The sequence below is a fragment of the Oryx dammah genome, unplaced genomic scaffold (genome assembly GCF_014754425.2).
Source record: "Oryx dammah isolate SB20612 unplaced genomic scaffold, SCBI_Odam_1.1 HiC_scaffold_26, whole genome shotgun sequence".
In the NCBI taxonomy this organism is placed as follows: Eukaryota; Metazoa; Chordata; class Mammalia; order Artiodactyla; family Bovidae; genus Oryx; species Oryx dammah.
Genome location: NW_024070210.1, coordinates 10,254,152 through 10,273,445, shown reverse-complemented (window position 1 = coordinate 10,273,445; position 19,294 = coordinate 10,254,152). Strand labels below are relative to the sequence as shown.

Below are 19,294 nucleotides of genomic sequence, written 5' to 3'. Positions count from 1 at the left end.
TTATTGTGCCTATCTTTGCATGAAATATTCCCTTGGTATTTCTAATTTTCTTGAAGAGATCTCTAGTCTTTCCTATTCTATTGTTTTCCTCTATTTCTTTGCATTGATCACTGAGGAAGGCTTTCTTATCTCTCCTTGCTATTCTTTGGAACTCTGCATTCAGATGGCTATATCTTTCCTTTTCTCCTTTCCCTTTCACTTCTCTTCTTTTCTCAGCTATTTGTAAGTCCTCGTCAGACAACCATTTTGCTTTTTTGCATTGCTTTTTCTTGGGGATGATCTTGATCCCTGCCTCCTGTACAATGTCATGAACCTCCATCCATAATTCTTCAGGTACTCTGTCTATCAGATCTAATCCCTTGAATCTATTTCTCACTTCCTGTGTAGTCATAAGGGATTTGATTTAGGTCATACTTGAATGGTCTAGTGGTTTTCCCTACTTTCTTCAATTTAAGTCTGAATTTGGCAATAAGGAGTTCATGATCTGAGCCACAGTCAGCTCCCAGTCTTGTTTCTGCTGACTGTATGGAGCTTCTCCACCTTTGGCTGCAAAGAATATAATCAATCTGATTTCGGTATTGACCATCTGGTGATGTCCATGTGTAGAGTCTTCTCTTGTGTTGTCGGAAGAGGGTGTTTGCTATGACCAGTGCGTTCTCTTGGCAAAATTCTGTTAGCTTTTGCCTTGCTTCATTTTGTACTCCAAGACCAAATTTGCAAGTTACCCCAGGTATCTCTTGACTTCCTACTTTTGCATTCCAGTCCCCTATGAGGAAAAGGGCATCTTTTTGGGGTGTTAGTTCTAGAAGGTCTTATAGGTCTTCATAGAACTGTTAAACTTCAGCTTCTTCAGCATTACTGGTCAGGGCATAGACTTGGATTACTGTAATATTGAATGGTTTGCCTTGGAAACGAATAGAGATAATTCTGTCATGTTTGAGATTGCACCCAAGTACTGTATTTCAGACTCTTCTGTTAACTATAAGGGCTACTCCATTTCTTCTAAGGGATTCCTGTCCACAGTAGTAGATATAATGGTCATCTGAGTTAAATTCACCCATTCCAGTCCATTTTAGTTCACTGATTCCTAAAATGTCAATGTTCACTCTTTCCACCTCCTGTTTGACCACTTCCAATTTACCTTGATTCATAGACCTAACATTCCAGGTTCCTATGCAATATTGCTCTTTACAGCATTGGACTTTACTTCCATCACCAGTCACATCCACAACTGGGTGTTGTTTTTGCTTTGGCTCCATCTCTTCATTCTTTCTGGAGTTCTTTCTCCACTGATCTCCAGTAGCATATTGAGCACCTACTGACCTGGGGAGTTCCTCTTTCAGTGTCCTATCATTTTGGCTTTTTATACTGTTCATGGGGTTCTCAAGGCAAGAATACTGAAGTGGTTTGCCAGTCCCATCTCCAGCAGACCATGTGTCGTCAGAACTCTCCACCATGACCTATCCATCTCGGGTGGCCCTACACGGCATGGCTCATAGTTTCATTGAGTTAAACAAAGCTGTGGTCCATGTGATCAGTTTCTAGAATTGCCATAACAAGGTGCCACCAACTTCACTGCTCGAACAGTGGGAATCAGTTACCTCTCTCACACTGTTCTGGAGGCAAGAAGTCAGCAAAACTGGTTCCTTCCGTGTGCTGGTGGGGAAGGCTCTGTCCCAGACCTCTCTCTCCGACTTGTAGATGGTCATCTTCTCTTTGCAGCTCTTCAGATGACAAACTTTTGTGCATGTCTCCAAACTTCCCCTTTCCATTAAGTCACCTTTATTCCCCTTTCATCTGATATTCCTTGTCCTGGGCTGCGTTCTCCAGAAGCAGCTGCTGAGATGGTATTAAGAGTTTGATATGTGTCTTAGAGAGTAATACCTTCCAGAATGTTTTTTTCTGCTCATCATCCTCTGAGATTTGAAGGCGGCCTGGGCAGAGATGCCAGGTCAGGAGAGCCAAGGTTACCCCTGCTAGAGTCTTCCACTTTCTGCTTCTAGTTAGATGTTCACTGCTGCTGCTGCTGCTAAGTCACTTCAGTCGTGTCTGACTCTGCGACCCCATAGAAAACTAGGGCTAAATGATTTCTCCAATGTTATAAACATGGTCATCCATGAATACAAAATATATCTCATTTAACTCTTCATTTGTGGCTTTCACAGCTTGCGATACAAAGCAGCGGCCCCAGGACGGGTTCAGGGAAGCTTTGGCTTGCCCCAGAAGGCTTCATGGGAAATAGACTGCCAGACTGTTAGGTAATCTCAGCTTGGGGAGAAGAGGGACTGTGTCCAACTTTCTCATAATTGCATTCCCAGCACCTAAATATGCTTTGCATGAATGAACTGGTTAATTGATACATGCTTAGGCAGCTGATTGTGTTCTATGTCCCAGACTGAGGGTGAGGGGGAGATGGGTCACACGGCCCCCTGGGTGAGCTGGCATATTCTCTGGAAGAGGAGAACATCGAGGTTTTAATACAGTGTATACATGTTATGCTAGGTGCATATATAATACGTGTGTATGTGCATAAATGTCAGTGTATATGTTTTGTGTATATAGGTACATGTATATTACTATGTGTATGAGTACACGTTATCTGTATATGCTATGTGATTCTGGAGCCCCCAAAAATAAAGTCTGACACTGTTTCCACTGTTTCCCCATCTATTTCCCATGAAGTGATGGGACCGGATGCCATGATATTAGTTTTCTGAATGTTGAGCTTTAAGCCAACTTTTTCACTCTCCTCTTTCACTTTCATCAAGAGGCTTTTGAGTTCCTCTTCACTTTCTGCCATAAGGGTGGTGTCATCTGCATATCTGAGGTGATTGATATTTCTCCTGGCAATCTTGATTCCAGCTTGTGCTTCTTCCAGCCCAGCGTTTCTCATGATGTACTCTGCATATAAGTTAAATAAGCAGGGTGACAATATACAGCTTTGACATACTCCTTTTCCTATTTGGAACCAGTCTGTTGTTCCATGTCCAGTTCTAACTGTTGCTTCCTGACCCGCATATAGGTTTCTCAAGAGGCAGGTCAGGTGGTCTGGTATTCCCATCTCTTTCAGAATTTTCCACAGTTTATTGTGATCCACACAGTCAAAGGCCTTGGCATAGTCAATGAAGCAGAAATAGATGTTTTTCTGGAACTCTCTTGCTTTTTTGATGATCCAGTGGATGTTGGCAATTTGATCTCTGGTTCCTCTTGCTTTTCTAAAACCAGCTTAAACATCTGGAAGTTCACAGTTCATGTATTGCTGAAGCCTGGCTTGGAGAATTTTGAGCATTCCTTTACTAGCGTGTAAGATGAGTGCAATCGATGGTGACTGCAGCCATGAAATTAAAAGACACTTACTCCTTGGAAGGAAAGTTATGACCAACCTAGATAACATATTCAAAAGTAGAGACATTACTTTGCCAACAGAGGTCCGTCTAGTCAAGGCTATGGTTTTTCCTGTGGTCATGTATGGATGTGAGAGTTGGACTGTGAAGAAGGCTGAGTGCCGAAGAATTGATGCTTTTGAACTGTGGTGTTGGAGAAGATTCTTGAGAGTGCCTTGGACTGCAAGGAGATCCAACCAGTCCATTCTAAAGGAGATCAGCCCTGGGATTTCTTTGGAAGGAATGATGCTAAAGCTGAAACTCCAGTACTTTGGCCACCTCATGTGAAGAGCTGACTCATTGGAAAAGACTCTGATGCTGGGAGGGATTGGGGGCAGAAGGAAAAGGGGACGACAGAGGATGAGATGGCTGGATGGCATCACCGACTCGATGGACATGAGTTTGAGTGAACTCCGAGAGTTGGTGATAGACAGGGAGGCCTGGTGTGCTGCGGTTCACGGGGTCACAAAGAGTCGGACACGACTGAGCGACTGGACTGAACTGAACTGGTGTATCTTTGTGTACGTACGTGGTGGGTGGATATACACACTGTGTGCACAACAGTGGGAAAGCACACAACTGATGATAACAAAACAAAACAAAAAAATCACTTTCCTGTGATTTACCGAAGAGGCCATTGTTCAAGTTCTACTTAACAGCTCATTACCCACATAAACAGGAGTCCTTCTGCCATAGATTTTATGTCCACCTTTCCCCCTTTCCTTCATTTATCCAATAAACACAAAGAAGGCACCTACTAAGTTCCATAGATCATGTTCTGGGATAAAAAGTAAATGAGACAAAGTCCCTTTTCTCTAGTGGGGAAGACAGTAAACACATAAGCACACAGCCTAATTTCAGGTAGAGACATTTAGGGGCCTTCCCTGGTGGTCCAGGGGTTCAGAATCTGCCTGCCAAGGCAGGGGACATGGGCGTGATCCCTGGTCTGGGAAGTTCCCTCATGCTCTGGGGCAACTAAGCCCGCATGCCACAACTACTGTGGCCAGCTGGTCTCCACAGCACGAGAGAGCACCGAAAGAGAAGCCCGCAGACGGCAACCAGAGAAAGCCCGGCGCGGCTACAGGGCCTGGCCAACAAAGGAACAAATACAGACTTAAAGAAAGGCAAACAAGGGCCTCACTTTAAAAAAAGGATGAAGAGGCAGAGAGCAGCTGGAGGGCGGTGGTGCTGAGCAGAGCTCGGAGAGAACTTCGAGAGAGTCAAAGGCTGAGGGAGCCGGCAGGGGCAGAAAGGCACTCTGGGGAGCGGAGTCCTGTGGGAGGGGGGCAGGCCCTGAGGGAGACGGGCTCGGTTAACAAAATTCATTCCTGAGAGCATCCCGGGTGTGAGATGGAGTCCCGGAAGGTCATGAATTACCTTTACAAGCAGAGAAGAACCATGCAGGGTATTAAAAGAAAGCAAGACCAGGAGCAGAAACAGCCTTGTGGGGCGCCTGGCCTCCACAGTCACCAAATAGCTGGGATCTTACTCCACCCCTGCCCACCACTCTCCCCCAGCAGCCAGAGTGAACAATCTCACAGAAGCTAACCGCTGGGCTCCTCCTCTTCAGGACTCTCAGCTGCCTCCCTCTTACATGGCTGACATCATCTCTGGTCCTCCCCCAAACAAGTGGGTCTTTCTCTGGTCAGACAGAGTTAGCTTCCCTCTGCACCCCCAGACACAATGGGAAGGCCTCAGTCCAAGCTCTGAGGGAAGATATTTGAAGGACAGGGGAAACAAAGGTTCCGGAAATCAAGGGTTTTTTTCCTCATGTTTGTAATTATGCATATCCTGCGGGATCCGCATAATGGGTCCAATTCAGCCTCGTGGCCTTGGCCTTGCCACAGAATCGCTGTGTCCCTGGAAGAAGGTCAGTGCAAAACATGATGAGTGAACAGGAAGCCCCCTGCGGATAATAGCGACTTAATTTCTTTCTTTTTTTTTTTTTTTTTTAATTTCGGGGATGAACTTTGCTCTTTCAACTTGCCTGCATTCATTTGCAAATGTATTCTAAGCACACCCACACACTTGAAAATGCACATTGGCCTTGTCTCTGAGACAATCTGTGTAACAATTTTAGGTGACAGCGAAGCTGACATCTACATTCCTCCTGAAGTCTGAGGAGGCAAAACACTAAGTTAGGAAAATTCTGTACAACTAGCCCACCTCAGAAACACTACTGCTAAAGCACACCATGGGAATAAAACACACCTGGGTGTAGATCCATTTTCAAACATATTTCTTTGAGAGAAAAACATAAAGATTCAATTTTAATTTGAAGAGATCCATCAGAATCTTTTTTTTTTAATTTAAAAAAAGCACTTTGCTTCCTCTCATGGTTTAACAGAATATCTATGCATTTACTTCAGAGTTTAGCAAATGAGTTTTCAATTAAGTCTTTCTTTTGACAGTTTTCACCATGTAATTCAGACTGATCACACAGCATTCTCAAACCGGAACAATATTTCCAACGTGTGAACAGTATTCCTATGCTAATTTAAATCCCAAGTGTAAGGGTTCCACGGGCTTCCCTTGTGGCTCGCCTGATGAGGAATCTGGCTGCAATGCAGGAGACCTGGGTTCGATCCCTGGGTTGGGAAGATCCCCTGGAGAAGGGAAAGGCTACCCACTCCAGTATTCTGGCCTGGAGAATTCCATGGACTGTAGTCCATGGGGTCACAAAGAGTCGGACACAACTGAGCGACTTTCGCTTTAAAGTGTTCAACATTCAGTTCAGTTCAGTCACCCCAGTTGGTGTCCAACTCTTTGCAATGCCATGGACTGCACACCAAGCTTCCCTGTCCATCACCAACTCCCAGAGCTCGCTCAAACTCACGTCCATTGAGTTGGTGATGCCATCCAACCATCTCATCCTCTGTAGTCCCCTTATTCTCCCACCATCAGTCTTTCCCACCATCAGGGTCTTTTCCAGTGAGTCAGTTCTTCGCCTCAGGTGGCCAAAGTATTGGAGTTTCAGCTTCAACATCAGTCCTTCCAGTGAATATTCAGGACTGATTTCCTTTAGGATGGACTGATTGGATCTCCTTGCAGTCCAAGGGATTCTCAAGAGTCTTCTCCAACACCATAGTTCAAAAGCATCAATTCTTCTGCACTCAGCTTTCTTTATGGTCCAACTCTCACATCTAAACATGACTGCTGCTACTGCTGCTGCTGCTAAGTCGCTTCAGTCGTGTCCAACTCTTAGCGACCCCATGGACTGGAGCCTACCAGGCTCTTCCGTCCATGGGATTTTCCAGGCAAGAGTACTGGAGTTGGGTGCCATTGCCTTCTCCATTCAAACGTGACTACTGGACATTAAATGTTCTGATAAAAAATCTAAAGAGAATATATTGAAAGTGAAAGAGGAGAGTGAAAAAGTTGGCTTAAAGCTCAACATTCAGAAAACTAAGATCATGGCATCCAGTCCATCACTTCATGGGAAATAGATGGGGAAACAGTGGAAACAGTGTCAGACTTTATTTTGGGGGGCTCCAAAATCATTGCAGATGGTGACTGCAGCCATGAAATTAAAAGACACTTACTCCCTGGAAGAAAAGTTATGACCAACCTAGACAGCATATTAAAAAGCAGAGACATTACTTTGCCAACAAAGGTCCATCTAGTCAAGGCTATGGTTTTTCCAGTAGTCATGTATGGATGTGAAAGTTGGACTATAAAGAAAGCTGAGCACCAAAGAACTGATGCTTTTGAACTGTGGTGTTGGAGAAGATTCTTGACAGTCTCTTAGACTGCAAGATCCAACCAGTCCATTCTAAAGGAGATCAGTCCTGGGTGTTCACTGGAAGGACTGATGTTGAAGCTGAAACGCCAATACTTTGGCCACCTCATGAGAAGAGCTGACTCATCTGAAAAGACTCTGATGCTGGGAAAGATTGAAGGCGGGAGGAGAAGGGGAAAACAGAGGATGAGATGGTTGGATGGCATCACTGACTCAATGGACATGAGTTTGAGTAAGCTCCAGGAGTTGGTGATAGACAGGGAAGCCTGGCGTGCTGCAGTCCATGGGGTTGCAAAGAGTCAGACACAACTGAGTGACTGAACTGAACTGAACTGAAAGAGAATATTTGGGCTTCCCTGGTGGCCCAGTGGTAAAGAAGTGAAGTGAAAGTCGCTCAGTCGTTTCTGAGTCTTTGCAACCCCATGGATTATACAGTCCATGGAATTCTCTAGGCCAGAATACTGCAGTGGGTAGCCTTTCCCCTCTCCAGGGGATCTTCCTAACCCAGGGACCAAACCCAGGTCTTCTGCATTGCAGGTAGATTCTTTACCAGCTGAGCCACAAGGGACACCAAAGAATCCCCCTGCAAAGGCAGAAGATGGGGGAGACTCGAGTTCATTGCCTGGGTCAGAAAGATCCCCTGGAAGAGAAAATGATAACCCACTCCAGTGTTCTTGCCTGGATAACCCTGTGAGACAGAGGAGCCTGGTAGGCTACAGTCCATGTGGTCACAAAGAATAGGACACAACTGAGTACACACTCACACACACACATGCGCACACACACGTACACAAAGAGAATATGTATGGACATGGCTTGAGCCAAACTGATCTTAAGTCAGATATGTGAATTTCACATTGGCCTTCACCAAATTTCAGGGGTTTTAACAGAGGAAACAACTTTTACAAAAGATTCAAGAGGCGTGATTTTCCATGCCCTTTCATTCCTAGCATCATCAGGTCCAAGGAACTGGTGCCCGTTCTCTTTCCTATATATGTGTTTATAGAAAGGCTGTCATTCAACTGATTTTATCCATATTTTTCTGAAAAAGATCACATAGCCCCTTTTCCCCAGACCAACCACAAAGTAAGTACTTCACATTCTGCTCTAGTTGAAGTCCAAAAGAAAGTCGTCTCCTTGATGGATTTAAGCATTTCTGGACGTGTTTTCCCTTCTAGCTGTTGCTCCTAGTTATTCAGTCACCCTTGGTATGCATCAGTGGTTGGTGAACAAGAAATTAAGTAGCCAGGTCACCAGGGTGGGGACAAACCACTCTCTGGCTCCTCTAAGTCCCCAGTGCAGCTTCTGGCATTTAAATGCCACAAAAATAAGAGATTTACCACTACTGACAGTCTCTTTGTCCCTTCCTTTCCCTGCCTACAGCCTTCTGCATTTTAATGAAGGCAGACTGCACATTCTCCTGCCAGGCTAAAATCCAATGCCCCCTTGGCTTTAGTCTTAGGTGGCACCGCTTAAAAGAGAAATTCTTTTGTGGGGTTTTGGGAGGGTTTTTTTTTTTTTCCATCTCTCAGGAAAACTGTGGAGGAGCTGAGGAGTAGGGACTGAAGGAGGGGAAAGAGTGTCCCAGGGAACATTTCTCTCCCTACAGACTCCCCTGTGATTGCTTCTTTCCCAGCTTCTCTTTGCAAGCCAGGATGTTAAGGTAAAGGACAAGCTGGTGGAGTAAAGCTCCACTTTTTTGCTTCCAGGAATCCAGGCACTCATCAGTCCTCCTCTGTCAACCCCCCACCCCCACCTACTTTTCTGAGGTCAAGATCATCCTTTTTCTTATAAAAGGATATCAGTAGAGAGGCTACACGGGACGAGTCCAAGACACACATTCTTCCCTTTTTTCCTGACACAAAGATTGGAAAGTGCTAGGCATTTGCTAGAAGCAAATAGAACAGATGTAAGGAATAAACTGGGAATAAATTGAGAAACTACAATCACATCACAGGTAAGAGTCTGTTTCCATGGGTGATGCTTATGTGACTGGGAAGAGGGCTGAAGTCAAAAAATCAGTTTCCATGGAAACTTTGTTCTGGTGGAATGTCACACCCTGCCTGCATGCATGGGGCTGTAAACTTTGGAGGGAAAGCATTGTAGCTACCACAGGACATGCGCTTAATAAATGGCCTGCCCTATTAGAGGCGCTCCCCTAGACCAGCTTGATTCACTCTCAGCCTGCCTCCACATAGAAAGGGGGTGGGGTGTAGATGTATACTTATAAACACTTGCTCCTTGGGAGAAAAGCTATGACCAACTTAGACAGCTTATTAAAAAGCAGAGATAGATATCACTTTGCTGACAAAGGTCTGTATAATCAAAGCTATGGTTTTTCCAGTAGTCATGTATGGATGTGAGAGTTGGACTATAAAGAAGGCTGAGCACCGAAGAATTGATGCTTTTGAATTGTGGTGTTGGAGAAGACTCTTAAGAGTCCCTTGGATTGCAAGGAGATCCAACCAGTCCATCCTAAAGGAGATCAGTCCTGGGTGTTCATTGGAAGGACTGTTCCTGCAGCTGAAGATCCAATATTTTGGCCACCTCATGCGAAGAGCCAACTCCTTAGAAAAGACCCTGGTGCTGGGAAAGATCGAAGGCAGGAAGAGAAAGGAGGGCAGAGGATGAGACAGTTAGATAGGACCACCTATCTGGAGATAATGGAGAGGAGGAGAGAGGAGCCTGGCCTGCTGCAGTCCACGGGGTTGCAAACAGTCAGACACGACTGGGCGACTGAACAACAACATGGCTGATTCACAATGTTGTACAGCACAAATACAACCCTGTAAAGCAATTATATTCCAATAAATAAAAGAAAAAGCAAGAAAGTTAAACAAGAGATTCTTTTTTTTTTTTTTAACTTAAAAAAAAAAAAAGAAAAGTGGAGGGAGAGAAAGAAAGGGGGGGAAATATTTTAGAAACTTGATATTTAAAGTAACCATGACTGCTCTACCAAAAACCTGGTGTGTTCAAACAGCAGAAAGTTGTTCTCTCATAGTTCCAGAAGTTCAGAGACTGAACTCAGAATCACTGGGCCAAAGTTAAGATGTCAACAGGGCAAGGCTTCCTCCAGAGGCTCGAGGAGAGAATCTGTCCCTTGTGTCTTCCCGCGTCTGGTGGCCGCTGGCATTCCTTGGCTGTGGCCTCCTCACTCCAGTTCTCAGGGCCAGCATCTTCAAATCTCTTTCTGTTCTGCCTTCACACTGCCTTCTCTATGTGAGCAACATCTCCCCCAAGTCCCTCTTATTTATGTATGATTATACTGCAGACCCACCCAGATAAATCCAGCATGATTTCCTTATCTCAAAATCTTTAGCTTAATCAATGAGCAAAAATCCCTTCTACAAATAAGACAAGGTTCACAGTTTCCAGGGCCTAGGACCTGACGTCTTTAGGGCCCACTCTTCAGGCTATCACACCAGGAAAACTCAGTATTACCCAAAGAACAGAGCCAGCAGCAGCGACTCCAAGAAGTCTCAGTCTATTTCTATCACGGTGAAGATACTTGCTGTAAAACACGGTACCACTGTCGTATAATGCCTGCAGTTAATGTGTGTGATATCGCTGAGATAGCACAAGTATCAGAACCTTTTGGATTCAAATTAAAACCGGAGCTGCTCAACAGCCTCCAGGATGGAAGCCAGGGAGATGTCTGCATTATCTGTGTTGAGTGGGCTGAAGCCTCACTTCTCTTGCAAGTCCCCTGACCTGAGCTCTACCAACCCCTCACTGTTCCTTACTATAAAATACAGCTTATGTGAGGAGACCCATGAAGGAGCTGGTCTAGTCGGTGAGGCTAGTTGGGGTAATAGGGATGTACCCAGCAATCCTTTACTTGGTAGGTTCCTTGATGGGCAAGAGAGTCAAGAGAGGGCTCCTGGATTTTTTTTACTTTTTATTGGAATATACTTGCTTCACAATGTTGTGTTAGCTTCTGCTGTACAGCAAAGTGAATCATCCATCCATATATATATATATCAGTTCAGTTCAGTTGCTCAGCCGTGTCCAATTCTTTGTGACCCCATGGACTGCAGCACACCAGGCCTCCCTATCCATCACCAACTCCCAGAGCCTAGTCAAACTCATGTCCATTGAGTCCGTGATGCCATCCAACCATCTCATCCTCTGTCGTCCCCTTCTCTTCCCACTTCAATCTTTCCCAGCATCAGGGTCTTTTCAGGTATGGTGGTGATGGTGGTTGTGTCCAACTCTTGTGACCTCATGGACTATAGCCCGCAAGGCTCCTCTGTCCATGGGATTTCCTAGGTAAGAATCCTGGAGTGGGTTGCCATTTCATTCTCCAGGGGATCTTCCCGACCCAGGAATCAAACCCAGGTCTCCTGCATTGCAAGCAGGCAGATTCTTTACCGACTGAGCTATGAGGGAAGCCCTCATACATTTCCAGTGTATACACATATCCCCTCTTTTATAGATTTCCTTCCCATCGAGGTCATCACAGAGCACTAAGCAGAGTTTCCCGTGCTATACAATAGGCTCTCATTAGTTATCTGTTTTATACATAGTAGTATATGTATATGTCAATCCCAATCTTCCAATCCATTCCACCTCCCCTTCCCCCTCTTTGGTATCCGTAAACATGTTCTCTACATCTCTAGTTCTGCTTTGCAAATAAGTTCATCTGTATCATGTTTCTAGATTCCACATATAAGCAATATTATACATTTGCTTTGCTCTTTCTGACTCACTTCACTCTGCATGACAGACTCTAGGTCCGTCCACGTCTCTGCAAATGACCCAATGTCATTCCTTTTCGTGGCTGATTAACGTTCACAGCAGCACTTTGTGCAATATAGCCAGGCCACGGAATCCACCTAAATGCCCACCAACAGAGGAATGGATGAAGACGATGTGGTACGTCTATACAAGGGTCCTTGGATTTATCACCATTTTCTTTGCTGCCCCGCGGCTCTGCACAGTCCTCCAGGGTACTTGGGTCCCTGAGTTAGAAACACGGGCTGAGGCGGGCCTGACTCTACACGTCCAGCCTCACATCTGCTGGGAAACCAGCTGATAGACTCTTTCTGCAGAGGAGAGGCCCACCTCCAGAGAGCTCAGTTAAATGTTCATCCGTGGAAACAGATGGAATTAGTAATGAATGTCTGAGCCAATGTTCTCAGGCCAAAATTATGCTTTCAACACATTTCTAAGTTGTCATTTCTTGATTTGTTCTCTAGTAACATCAATAAATCCCCTGTCCTTAGTACAACGCAAGGCTGGCATAAGGGTAAGGCAAAGGAGGCACTCACTGTGGGTACAAAATTTAAAAGAGAACTTAAATAATTCAGTAATTAAATAACATTTTAAATGCAACATTTGAAAAATACAGATTCAGCCAACTGCAGCCTATAGGCTAGCTATCTATTTCTGTACAAAGAATTTTACTGGAAAAAGAGCTAGGATTAGGGTGAAGTATGGCAGTCATGCAGGTTTTAGTTGGGTTTTGTCTTTAGTCTTTAAAATGCTGATATTTTGTTCATTAAGGATATTTTTGCATTGTTTTTTTACTTTTTCAAATAATTTTGGCTTTTAAATTTATTTTTTTAATTACAATATTTTTCAAGCCTAATTTTTTCAAGATAGCTATTTTTCTTAAGACAACCATTATATCTTGATACAGAGCACAAATGTTTTATATATATTTCCCAATTTATCACAGAGAATAGTAAAAAGATGTACTTAAGAATCCAGGTTGAATAAAATTAATCTTTACCATTTTGCCAAGGATATTAATGAAATTAACTTTATTTTTTACTATATGTACACAGTTGCCATAAGTTTATTTGCCATTACTTTTATACTATTAATACAAATGCCAATATAATAAAAAAGGCAAAAAGCATCTTAGAATTCTTATGAAAATACTTCTGGTCCTACACATCCCTTGACAGGATCTTAGGAAAACCCAGAGATCTACAGATCACATTTTGAAAACTGCTGCCTTAAAGGATAAGGTTTTAATGATTTAAAAGTTAAAACCATTAAAGGTCAAAACCATTATCAATAACGAGCTAAGATCCTCAGTCAGATGGGGGCAACATAATTATGACTAACTCCAAAGTTAGCTTGGCAGAAACAAGCCGTGAAGAGTCAAAGCAAATTGATCCATCTGTCGTATAACCAGTTCTGAGCAATCAGGAAATCTTTAAAGCTCAAGGTATGGACAAAATGTGAAAGAATCTGAATGCTTTAAAAATAATCAGTGATCAAGCCGGCAGGGCCCTTTTAGGGCAACTGAGCAGAGGAACCCCCACCCTGCCCTTCGCTTCTTGCCTCAGTTGTCTGCTGAGAATGAGGCAGCAAAGGAAACTATCTCAGTAGCAGGAAGATCGAGGCAAATATACCACACAGAGCACCCCTAGGCTGTTCAAAGGTCCTGGGGCCAGTCTGCCTGGTGGGAAATCTCTCTCTTGCCACTTCCCAGTATATAACTGTTGGCATATTCCCAAACCACTATCTATCCCAGTTTCCTCATGGGTATTACAAATATACTATTAAATACCTTCCTCCTATGACTCTTGTAAAGAGCTCATGAGATGATGCAGAAAATCACGGAGCACAGTGCCCAAAAGAGTAAATATTTAGTAAATGTAACATTAAAAACAAACCTACTGGGACTTCCCTGGCAGGCCAGTGGCTGGGACTTCACCTTCCAACACAGGGGGTTTGAGTCTAATCCCTGGTTGGGGGACTAAGATCCCACAGGCCTCATGGCTCAAAAACGCAAATGTAAAACAGAAGCAATACTGTAACAAACTCAACAAAGATGTTTAAAATGGTCCACATCAGGAAAAAAAAAAAAAATTTCTGTCCCAATTCATTGCCCTTTGTTCAGTAACTTTCCGCCACTGGCACAAATGCTCAGCCCATTGTCTTATTAGTGTTAGGTGTTCTGTAAAGGTTAAATCCTCCCTCCAGCCAGATTGGGAAGCCTGTCTGGACCTGTCATTTCATCCACACTGCTTTGAGCGTCAGGGGTTTTTCATCAACAATTCACTGAGAAAAACAATGCTTAAATACTAAAAATTATACCAATGTGCAAATCGTTTTATAGAAATGAAAATGTTATATGATAGAACCATGCTTGATATTTGCTTAAAATTGTGTTTAATGATGTTGAAAGTGAAAGTGAAGTCGCAAGTGAAGTCGCTCAGTCATGTCTGACTCTTTGTGACCCGTGGACTGTAGCCCACCAAGCTCCTCCATCCATGGGATTCTCCAGGCAAGAATACTGGAGTGGGTTGCCATTTCCTCCTCCAGGGGATCTTCCCGACCCAGGGATCGAATCCAGGTCTCCCACATTGCAGGCAGACGCTTTAACCAATGCACCACCAGGGAAGCCATCAAATGCAAGAATCCAAGTACTAACATCAAAGATTTCAAGGGAGGAAAGGAAGCCAGGTTGAAAGAAGAAGGGGGAGGAGGCAGGAGACGGGGGGTCGAAAGGGGTGGCCTTACAGACGTCTCCTGCCACCTACAGATGCCCAGGCTTTATGGGACTTTTCCCTGGGCCTCCACAGAAGGGAGGACTGGAACTCGGCCCTACCAGAAATCAGACCAGACCAGAACCAGAATTCAAGTTGTCTGCCAAGAGGAGGTAATCAGTCTCCAATCCTCAGCTCAGGCTGAGGGCCCTTTGACCAGATTCCTGTGTCCAGAACCAGGGGACTAGAAAAACAGGGAGGGATAGGAAGGGTTAAGGAGAGGAAAGAGAGAGTGAAGGGGAGAGAGGTCAATAAAGTCTCCTGTTCCTTACCAGTCGGGGCACTCTGGCCAGTTGTCCATGTCAGGAGGAGACCAGGCACAAAAGGGTCCCAGTTGCGGCCGCTGGGTCTGGTCCATTGGCAGGCAAGCTGGCCCCTGAGTACCCCAAGTGGTCAGGATGTCAGTCTCAGCGAAGAAGAGTCCCTGCTAGAGTCGCCATTTGTTGCAGGAAGGCAGACCCCTTCCAGGGCCCGAAACTGGGCTCTTGTCCAACACTCAGAAATGAATTGTCCAAGGAGACACACGTGCTGACAAAGCAAGAGATTTTATTGGGAAAGGGCCCCAGGTAGAGAGCAGTAGGGTAAGGAAACCCAGGAGAACCGCTCTGCCGCATGGCTCACAATGTCGGGTTTTATGGTGATGGGAAAACCCATGTGAAAAAGGGATTGTTTTAAAGAAATCCAAACTAGCAAAACATTTAATCCACCAAGAGAAAAACATCCCTTTTTCTAGGTTTCTGTGGTAGACAAAATGTTTGCTCCCCTACAAACATGTCTACGTCCTAATCCTCAGAACCTGTGACAATGTCCTCTTACATTGCAAGAGACTTTGCAGAAGTGATTAGGTTAAAAAACCTGGAAATGGGGAAATTATCCTGGATTATCCTCGTGGGCCCAACATCATCACAAGGGCCCTTAGAAACAGGAGAGGAAGGCAGAAGTCAGCCAGGGGATGACCTGACGACCAAAGAAAAGCACAGACAGAAGCAACACTGTTGCGTTCGGAGACTGAGAGGCCATGTGCCAGAAACATGGGCAGCCTCCTGAAGCTGGAAAGGGCAGGTGAGCAGAGGCTTCCCTAGCGCCTGCTAAGAGGAAGCAGATCAGCAGCTTGACTGCAGCTTGGTGACATCCACGTCAGACTTCTGAGCTATAGAATTACAAGATAATCAAGCCGTGTGGGCTCCTATGTATAAAACAGATAATTAACGGGAACTCCACTCGGTGCTCTGTGCTTAGTCGCTCAGTCGTGTCTGACTCTTTGCGACCCCATGGACTGTAGCCCACCAGGCTCCTCTGTCCATGGGATTCTCCAGGCAAGAATCCTGGAGTGGGTCACCAGTCCCTCCTACAGTGGGTCTTCCCACCCAGGGATCGAACCCAGGCCTCCTGCATGGCAGGTGGATCCCTCACCATCTGCACCCCCAGGGAAGCCCACGCTCGGAGCTTCCAGAGCACTTTGCTGCACCCATGCTTGGCGATCTGTGGTGACCTAAACGGGAAGGAAATTCAAAACAAGAGGGGATATATGTATATGTATATGTATGGCTGAAACAGACACAGCAGTGTAAAGCAGCTGTGCTCCAATATGTTTTTTTTTTTTTTTAATATGGTACATATATGCAGTGGAATACTACTCAACTGTAAAAAAGGATGAAACCATGCCATTTGCAGCAACATGGATGCAACTAGAGATTATCACACTAAGTGAAACAAGTCACAGAGAAAGATGAACACCATAGGCTATCACCTCTATGTGGAATCTAAAATGTGGCACAAATCAACCTACCTACAAAACAGAAACAGACTCACAGACACACAGAACAGACTTGTGGTTGCTAAGGGGGAGGGGAGAGGGAGAGGGGAAAGTCTGGGAGTTTGGGATTAGCAGATGCAAACTGTTAAATTTAGGATGGATAAAAACAAGGTCCCACTGTACAGCACGGGGATCTATATTCAATATCCTGTGATAAAGCAGAATGGGAGACAATATTTTTTTTAAAAAAAAGAATGTATAAAAATAAGTATATGCTGCTGCAAATCTTGTTATAAATAATTTCAGACATAGTAAGTAAATAAGTTGTGTTGGTTAAGCCACTAAGTTTGTGGTAATTCGTTACAGCAGCAAATAGAAAGCTAAGACAGTCCCGAAGGTTATCCCACATCCCTGCTGGCAAGCTTCAGTGCCCAAGAAAATAAGTAGCCAGCTCACCAGGGTGGGAACTAACCAGTCCCCTGGCTTAACCCAGCTTCCCAGTGCAGCTTCTGGCTGCTTAAATGCCACAGAGTCAGAGACTTGACCATTCCCGACAGTCCCCACTCCTGAAGATTTGGATTCTTAAGGTCTGGGATACAAGAACATCCACATGTAACTGGTGACTCTGATAGAGATGGTTAGCAGTCCAAACCTTTAGAGACATTCGTTTTACTCAGAGGGAGCTTACAAGTTAGGTGCTGAGTAAATACAATTCCAATCTGTAATGTATAAATTCATATGCATCCTTCCAGGGAGAGGTGAACAGCCAGAAACAAAGGTAAAAGGCTAGAAATGGCCCAAAACACATAGATCCTTCCACATGGTGCAGAGTTAAGCCCAAGGAGACCTCCGCCTGCTGTCTCCCAGGCAGCCAGGCTCAAGGCCCTGGAGCAGGCACAACAGAATCCTGGCAGCCCCGCAGACCTCTCTTGGGAAAGCATCCCTGGGAAACACAGACCTCCATCCCAACCCTCCCCAGCCCCTCACCTGGCCTACCTGTCCCCCCTGCTTCTTTAGGAGGTGGTGATGAGCTGGCCCAGGGTGCATCATCTTCAAACTGAACCCAGCTGCTGATGGCCGAGACCAGGTCAGGTGGGCGCTGCTCGGGGCTCCCGGGAGGGGAGGCTGCTTCAGAGATGAGGCCCAGCTTTTCAGAAGAGTCATCATGCTCTGAGTGGGAAAGGTCCTGAGAGCCTCCATCCAAGGCATGGTGCTCCCCGGAGGAGCTCTCAGACTGGTCTGAGGAACAGAACGCTCCTGGGAGGTGCTCTTTGGGGCCCCCTGAAACAGATACAAAAACTGCCATCACCTCACAGGTGGAAGGTCACTCTTCAGGGCTGTCTCTTGGACGAAAAAAAGAAAACGCAACAGGTGATCAAAGGACTCACCATGACAGGGTGTGAGAGCAAAGAGACAGTCATGCCCACCTGCTTCTATGCTAAAGAAGTGTTTTCCTAAAAATGTATGAAAACTATACCCTAGGATGTGGTGCTGGAGAAGACTCTTGAGAGTCCCTTGGACTGCAAGGAGACAGACTAGTCAATCCTAAAGGAAATCAATCCTGAATATTCATTGGAAGGACTGATGTTGAAGCTGAAGCTTCAATACTTTGGCCACCTGATGCGAAGAACTGACTCACTGGAAAAGACCCTCATGCTGGGAAAGATTGAAGGCAGAAGGAGAAGGGGATGATGGAGGATAGATGGTTGGATGGCATCACCGACTCTATGGAGATGAGTTTGAGCCAACACTGGGAGATAGTGAAGGACAGGGAAGCCTGGCATGCTGTAGTCCACGGGATGGCAAAGAGTCAGACGTGACTTAGTGACTGAACAGCAACAAAGGTTGTCCACAGCAGTCTCCATGCAGGCTAAGAGTGGGAGTCTGGTCTGGTTCACTATTCTTATCCTACCATCTACTTCAGTGTTTGCGGGGGGCGGTGGTGGTGGCGTCACACACAAAAAATTGTCACGAAGACAAAGCAAGAAATAGAACTAGGTCACGTTGAAAAGCAAAAGGCAATAGGGGTTGGTGGAGAGTGTGGCTCAACAGGTGACTAGTCTGGACTAGTGTACAGCCCAGAGGACATACATCTGTGGGCCACCACATGCAAACTCTGCACTAATGACTAGTTCAATATGACACAGACCCTTCCTCTCGCTTTGTTTCACTTTATTGGTCCTAGAACAGTTAACAGCCTTCAAACATTTGTTTTTAAATGATAGAATTGACCCCAATTGTGGTGGTGATTACGCAAATCTATACAGGTGTTAAAATTCATCAACTGTAGACCAAAAGTGATCAATTTTACTGTATGAAAGCTTTTGAAAAATAAATGTACTGATATGAAACTGCTTTCTCCCATCACTAGCCAAACAAACTGGTCCACTCGAATGTAATCAAAGCCTATAGACGAGAGTTATCCCAAAGAAATAAAAGTCAGGCCACATACATAATTTTAAATTTTCCAGTTCAGTTCAGTTCAGTCGCTCAGTTGTGTCTGACTCTTTGCAACCCCATGAACTGCAACACGCCAGGCCTCCCTGTCCATCACCAACTCCCGGAGTCCACCCAAACCCATGTCCATTGAGTTGGTGAGGCCATCCAACCATCTCATCCTCTGTCATCCCCTTCTCCTCCTGCCCTCAATCTTTCCCAGCATCAGGGTCTTTTCAAATGAATCAGCTCTTCGCATCAGGTGGCCAAACATCAGTCCCTCCAATGAACACCCAGGGCTGATCTCCTTTAGAATAGAGTGGTTGGATCTCCTTGCAGTCCAAGGGACTCACAAGAGTCTCCTTCAACACCAGTTCAAAAGCATCAATTCTTCAGTGCTCAGCTTTCTTTATAGTCCAAATCTCACATCCATACATGACTACTGGGAAAACCATAGCCTTGACTAGACGGACCT

The 19,294-nt window shown here is 45.1% G+C and overlaps 1 protein-coding gene across 1 annotated transcript in view; it reads right to left on the bottom strand.

The window, feature by feature from the left end:
* Window positions 1-19,294, bottom strand: part of STON2 (stonin 2) — a 178,027-nt gene that overhangs the window by 114,270 nt on the left and 44,463 nt on the right. The window contains exon 3 of the mRNA XM_040225983.1: window positions 17,380-17,664. Coding sequence (XP_040081917.1) covers window positions 17,380-17,664 — 285 coding nt within the window. The remainder of the gene's footprint in view (window positions 1-17,379; window positions 17,665-19,294) is intronic.